This window comes from Notamacropus eugenii, chromosome 7, assembly GCF_028372415.1.
Source record: "Notamacropus eugenii isolate mMacEug1 chromosome 7, mMacEug1.pri_v2, whole genome shotgun sequence".
NCBI classification, from domain to species: domain Eukaryota; kingdom Metazoa; phylum Chordata; class Mammalia; order Diprotodontia; family Macropodidae; genus Notamacropus; species Notamacropus eugenii.
In genome coordinates, this window is record NC_092878.1 from 14,617,632 (window position 1) to 14,624,923 (window position 7,292).

General features: G+C 37.6%; 1 protein-coding gene across 1 annotated transcript; it reads right to left on the minus strand.

Annotated features, from left to right (window-relative positions):
* Nucleotides 1–6,059: 6,059 nt before the first annotated feature.
* Nucleotides 6,060–7,010, minus strand: LOC140513507 (olfactory receptor 11G2-like). Its single transcript, XM_072623257.1, has one exon. It carries the CDS (start codon nt 7,008–7,010, stop codon nt 6,060–6,062), a length of 951 nt encoding a protein of 316 aa, XP_072479358.1.
* Between the last annotated feature and the right edge of the window lie 282 nt (nt 7,011–7,292).

Below are 7,292 nucleotides of genomic sequence, written 5' to 3' on the forward strand. Positions count from 1 at the left end.
TACTTGACTTTTAAGTCCTTTGTCAAATGGAGGGCATAATACCCTATGCTTCAGAGGTTTTGTGTGGCTGTTCTGAGATATCTCTAGGGACCTGTAAGTTTTCAGTTCCTCCAAAGTGGCATAGTCAAGGGAGAGGTATTTACTCCTCTCCTGACCTGTACTGTGGTCTCTGAGAAGTCAAAAGCACTCTTTTCTGCCCTGGAACTGTGAGTAGGATTCCCTCTCCACAACAGCCACCATCTCCACCACACCAGTACTCCCCCTCACCCCAGGACCTCCACTCAGAACTGAAACCCAAATCAACAGCTCAAATTCCCTAGAGTCTGTAGGCAGAGAGCTCCAGAAGAGGAAGCTGCTCTAACAGGAACTGCAGCTGACCTGGGGTCTCATCTGGGGCTGGACTGTACTCCCCTCTCATTCAAGTGAAAGAGCTTTCTCACTGAGCATTGTAGCTCTCTTTGGCATTTGTGTGTCGAGAAATCTGGAATCCCCAGCAGCTGCCTGTGATTTGGCTCCCTGAAACTTGTTCCAGTCCTGGGTGTGTCATGTGGCCCACACTGGGCTGCACTCTGATCTGATCCTGGTATGATAGACATTTCCTATTGGCCTTCCAGGCTGTCTTCTGCTGGAAATCTGTTTCAATCTGTGATTTTGTGTCTTCTGCTGCTCTCAAATTTGTTTAGAGTCATTTTCTACAGATATTTTAAGGGCTAGAGGGGGAAATCTCATACAGGTTCCTGTTTCTATTCCACCATCTTGACTCCACTTGCCACCCCCCACCCCCCACCCCAGCCCTCCAGAGAGAATATCTTAAAGAGATGGATCTGAATTTCTTGCAGCAGGGGAGGCTCAGAAGTAGGAAGACTGTCACTCAATTTCTTTATGATATATTCATGAGTCCTAAATCTGTGAAGAGAACAAAAATGAGCATGAAATGGATTACTTTTTTTCCTTTCCACTCACAGATTCTTAACTTTTAAGAGCCTCTAATGTTCTTCCCTGGTCTAAAATTCTAAGATTCCGTGACTTAATGAAGTCAGTGATTAGTAATCATAGGGCTCATATAAACGAACTGTTCAAAATGATTCTTCACATCCTCAGAACATGAAATCTATGCCTTACTTTTGTTTTTCCTTGTTGTACTTTCTCTCAAAGATAAAGTCATGTTAAGTGAACAGCTTGGGTAAAGTTAGTAACATGATAGGCAACATTGTGAAAGACTATTTGAGAGTTTATGATATTCTTGCGTCATAAAAGTGTGCTTTTAATATAGGAACAAAGGGTAAAAATTCATTAAATAATGCATTTTGTATATGTGTTACCAACTATCACACAACTACAATTTTATTTAATGAGGAAGAGGGAGAGGCGAAAAGGAAAGATGAATAAACTTGTACAGGAATAAACTTCTTTGCCTCTTCCTTCCATAAGAGCTACATGGATGATTCTGTTAAGAGACCTCCATTAGGATTCAGTTAGAAGAAGAGAACTCTCTCCTTGCCCAATGTTTTAGATTCCTAGATTTGTTGTTGAATAATGTAGAAGCAATGATACGAATACTTCTGCTAAAGCTAAGTTGTTACCTTTATATACAAAAAGTCGCATAGAGAATTGAAATGTGCAGATTTTCACATTTTGGTTGCAAATATGCTTATCAAACAGCTTATCTTCTACTAATCCTCATCACTTATGTCATAACCTGGCACAACTTGATTACTTGCAATACTCAAGAAAATTGCTAAAGTTTCCTAACTAGATGTCTTAATTTATGCAATTCCATACAAATAGGTTAGTGATTCATCTCTGTATTTCACAATCCTTTGTGACCCAGCTCAAAACCCATCTTCTCCACAAAGCACAAGGTAGAAGTATTTTCCCTTTTATGAACTTGCCTCAAACCTTTAGCAGTTTTTATTTTAGCTTGTTTATCATTTTCCATTTTGAAACTCCTTGAAATTCAGGTCTTTTATTTATCTTTGTGTCTCCCACATTGCTTAGCATAATGATTTGAACAGAATATGAACTTAATGAGCATTTGTTCAATGAATGAATAGATGACCCTGCTAATCTCATATCAGCAGATTGTTTAATCTTTTCTTCCCGTTTAATTAATAGGTACAATTTGTTTCATTTAATGTACAAATATTAGTTTTTGGTTGATTGTTCCTCCACTTATCCTTAGGTAGGCAGAGCTATTGATACCAAGGAAATAATTTCTGATTTCTCTTTAGAATGATATTCTCAGCAAATCAGAGGTTACAAAGGTTATTAACAAACATTTCAGAGGTAATTTTGCCTGGTTGCAATTGCTTACTTCCCAAGGGGATGTGTTGAAATTATCTCAGTGAGCATGTCCACTATAGGCTTTCTTGATAGACTCTCTATTTTTATTGTCTCTTCTTCTGTCTCTAAAATCTCCATTTGCTTCTATATCTACTGCTACGTATTAAATCTACATCTATACCATCTACAGCTATATCTTTATATCTCTATTGCCATCTATTTCTATTCTCATTTTCATCTCTATTCCCATCATTTCTCAATCTCTATCATCTCAATTTTTATTTCTACATCCATTCTATCTATGTAGATATCATCCTGATATTCACCTCTATCTTCTCTCTCTCTTTCCATTTTAATCCTGCCCCCTTCTCTCATCTTTCTCTTTCATTTCAGGCCTGGGGTATAATAACTTATGGTAGAACATAGCCATCAGAGGCAATATGTTTCAGCTGCAAATTAGACCTGCATTTATAATTTGGGATTATAGGAATACTCTCACATAGTGGAAAAATCATGGAACCAAAGTCATAGAACCTGTTTAAATTCAGACTATCCTCTTTATTTCTTGTGTCACCCTGGGCAAGTGTATATGTAACCTCCCTGGCTTCAGTTTCCTCATCTGTAGAACAAATGATTTAGACTCAATATCTAAAGTTTCTTTTAATTTCAAAAGTATTTGAATGTATGAACACATAATCCTGAACCTTCCCTTCTTTTATGTGTCCTGCCTCCTAAGGATCCCTACGTTTAGTGGTACTTCCTAAAGAAATGAATTTTAGAAAGCCTGTGAATGGTCAGTGTATATGATGAAAATGTGAAATAATGAAATGATAGAGAGTAAATGGTAGGGATAGAGGTTCTGGTCATAGAGGAAAAGAAAAACAGGATCTTCTGCCAGTAGAACCTTCAGGAATACATTTCTGTCCTGCTGTTGACTTTCCTTTACTGCTATAGGTTTCAGGGGTTGACCTGCTTGCTCACAAATGCTCTGGCAATACCTGTTGCATTTAATTCAAATTTCGTCTTCTTCATTGGATTAAGGAATATTTGAATTTGTTTTCCCAAAATTTCTCCAAAATACGTGCCTCTATAAAATACATATCTGGAATTTCCTAAAGGTTTGTTGTTTAAACTGCTAAGAACAAAGAATGTATAAAGACTCCCTTCTACGCCAATTCTCCTGCCCTCCACTTTTTCTTTTTAGTACTTAGATTCTGTCAGCAAAGACAAATTGGGTCTTTGTACATAAAAAATGAAATTACAATTTATTTGTATTTCAGAGAAATATCGGACTCTGGCTAACAGGCATTTGTTTTTAGAATCTGAAAAAATGGTGGAGTTCTATTGGGTAGAACAAGATGGTTGAGTGTAAAAAACTGAGATGGAATATTACTTTACAATTTGAACAATCAATGACAGTGATAGCAGGACAATGCCCTGGGATATTTAACATTTCCTCTTTTCTCCATTTTCTACCATCCATCCTAACACCACACATCAGCCTTAGATGGAGTGAGACATAGAAGTGGAATAGGAGTGAGAAGTAGTCCTCGACAACAGTGAACAAAAGGATGAAGAAAGAGAGGGAAGTATTTTGAGACAAGTTTATGTGTAAGGCATGAGAATAGATGGGAGTATATGTAGGGAGAATCCAAGTATGGAAGAAGTTTCAGAAATCTTCCAGTCCAACCCTAACCTGAACAGGAAAGACCACTGTAACTTATTCAATAAGATCATCTAGCCTATGACAATTATCTTGTGAGTACAAAGTGCTTTAAAATTTCAGAGTGGGAACTGATAATCAGGACTGGAGTAAATAAAGAATGACTTAGAAAAAGTAATCAGAAGGTAATTAACTCCAGAAAATTGGCAGAAATTCTGAGAGTATTCAACTTGGGTTGGATGGCCAGTAGTTTTGAACAAGTGTCCTAAGTTGCAGGATGGCAACTGTCCCATCAATTTGGGTAATGAAAATTGTTAATCTCTCCTTCTTCAAAGTCATTTCCCTCCTTCAATATTTTTGTGTGAGAATCACTTCCAAGTTATAATATGTGTTACTCCTTGAAAGGAAGGTTGCATAAAACCATCATTCCCAAAAAGTGACACTAGTATCTAAGGAAACCAGGGACTGAGGTAGATAGGTATTTGAGGGGCAAGGGAGACTATCTGGTCCACTCAGAAAGAGCTGGAGATTGCTTTCTTGTTTCCAAAAAGCCTTTTCTTCTGAGAGTGAAATGTTAACTGAGCTCAGGAATACACAAAATTCCAGACAACTGATAGCTGAGGAAGGGAATGAGTGGAGACTCAGAGATGATCTAAGGAGGTATGTGCAATGCTTGCCCCAGGACTGAACCTTAGGTACATGTCATGGCAGATTGAAGAATCTCACAGAAACCTTTATGTCTTCCTATTCAAGAATCAATCTATCAGGGGCTCAAATGCAGGACTATGTTAAGGAGAATTTTTTATCTTATCCCAGCTAGTCATCCTCAAAGTCTTCTAAGTGATTATGGCAATATTCTCTCTAATTCCATTGTCATAGCTAAATTGTCTTGCTTTCATGGATTCCCCAGCTCACTGTGCTCTATGGATCAGGCACAATCACAACTTCAGTTTGGGAGAGTAGATCCTTATTTAGTACTCTCTAAAACAGGGCTCTGTTCTTTTATTTGTAACACCAGATCTCTTTGCCCTTGAAAGAATATTCCCCATTCCATTTATAGAAACATAAGAATAATCACAATGAACAATTAATGATTCATCTAAATAAGACAATTTATGTCTCACTTTGCCTCTTTCTGATAAGAGGTAACAGATCCTTAATCACCAGTCTTCTGAAGTCATCATTGCTTATTGCATTGACTATAATTCTGTCCTTTCAATCTTTGAAAATCTTTCTAGTTCTTCAGCCACTCAATACAAGCACGTTTGAAGGCAGGGTTAGTATTTGGGAAACTGACATGTGCAGAATTGATTTGCACAGGAATTTGTAATCTCTTGATTTTTGTTTTCATTGATCTAACATGTTCATTTTTCTTATTTTCTTTTTTTTGTCTTTTTAAGTTTATATACCAGTAAACTGACATAAAAGTTATGTATGGCAACTTTTCTATCAATTTCAGTAATGAAAATATTTAATCTCTGCTTGTTTAAATTTATCCCCCCCTAAATATTTCTGTATAACAATCTCTTCCAATGCTGAAGTCATACTACATGTTGCTCTTACAAAGGGCATTTAAACTTATTTAAATAAATGTCTCAAACTTTGCCTTTTCTGACTGTAATTTAAATTTTAAGTTTGTCTCCATTTAGCAATTCCTTCTCCCTTTTGTCTCTTTCCCTTAATCATTTCCGGTCATTTTACAAGATGTTCTCAAGATGTTATACCATTTTTAAGTATGTAGAGCACTATCACACATTATATCCTGATTTGGCTACACCATACTTTTTCTAAAATTAGTATTCTATATATTCTTTAGCTTCAGATACACAATATACTATTGTAGTTAGGAGACCCTGAGAGGCAAAGTGATCTATTGAATAAACCTTACCTTAACGTCAGGAAGACCTGAGTTCAGGTCCCTCTTCTGAGATATACTTTTGTTATATATTTTTTATGTTATACCATGTGATCTTCGGCAAGTGATATTGTAGTTAGAAAAGTGATAAGATTCTATGGTCATTGAAGTTTTCGTAACTAGATATGCAAAGAAGTAAATTTTTCTTTCACTTGAAGAGAATGTTAAAGACCTAGGTGATCCCTTAAGGGTCTCAAATTAAGATTCTAGTTCTCTTTTCCCCAGGACTTTCCTCAGGGCTTCCTTCATTTCCCTATTCCTAAGGCTGTAGATCATAGGGTTTAAGAATGGAGTGACAACAGAATAAAAGAGAGTCACAATCTTCTGGGTTCCAGAATCATGCCCTGAATTTGGTTTTACATACATCACCATCACAGATCCATAGAACAGTGACACCACAGCTAAATGGGAGCCACAAGTGGAGAAGGTTTTTCTCCGACCTGCTGTGGAAGGGACTCTGAACACAGCTCTCAGAACAAGGCAATAAGTTGCCATGATGAATCCAAAAGGGACTACGAGGTTCAAAGAACACAAAATGGAACCAGTGAGCTCCATTGTAGGAACTCGGGAACATGTAAGAGCTAGCAGTGGCTGAAGGTCACAGAGAAAGTGGTCAATAATCTTGGGATCACAGAAGGACATCTGAGAAATTATAATGATGGGGACCAGGTACCAGAGGAAGCCAAGTGCCCAGCAGCTGATGATCAGTCTGGTGCAGACATGGCTTGTCATGATGGTTGGATAATGCAGAGGCCGGCAAATGGCTAAGTATCTGTCAAACGCCATAATTGCTAGAAAAAAACATTCTGTGATACCCAGTGAGAAGAAGAAGTAGAACTGGAGGATGCAACCAGAGAAGGAGATGACCTTGGTCTCAGAGAGGAAATTGACCAACATATTAGGGATGGTGGTAGTAACATACCAAATCTCTAAGAAGGAGAAGTTGGCCAGGAGTATATACATTGGGATTTGGAGTTTCTGATCCCAGACCACTGCACAGATGATGGCTCCATTTCCCAAAAGAGTTAGAATGTAGATGATAAATAACAGTGAAAAGAAGAGGATCTGGTTCTCTCTACGACAGGGGAACCCAAGCAGGATGAAACCAGCAATACTACTGGAGATGTTGTAGGTGGCATAATTATTCATTTGCCCATAAGCTAAAACAAAACAGAAATTTACTTTATTGATTAATAAAAGGGTTTATTGGTAAATAGTTTAGTAGATTGGGAGGGATGTTCTCCTAGGGGAGAGGAGAAGTGGAAATATGTTCTTCTTTGTCACTTTGCTCACTATCCCAACTGTAAGATAAGTTGAGTAGTTGGGAAAAGAAGCCTCACTTCTTTATTTGCACAACAGGCATATTCTTCTCCTTAACCAACGTGGCATCTGATTCTCTAATATTTCCCCAAGTCCTTCAGAAATTAAATC

Bases quoted from the DNA above. Each gene is read 5' to 3' on its own strand.
- LOC140513507 (XM_072623257.1), bottom strand. From the start codon at position 7,010: ATGAATAATTATGCCACCTACAACATCTCCAGTAGTATTGCTGGTTTC.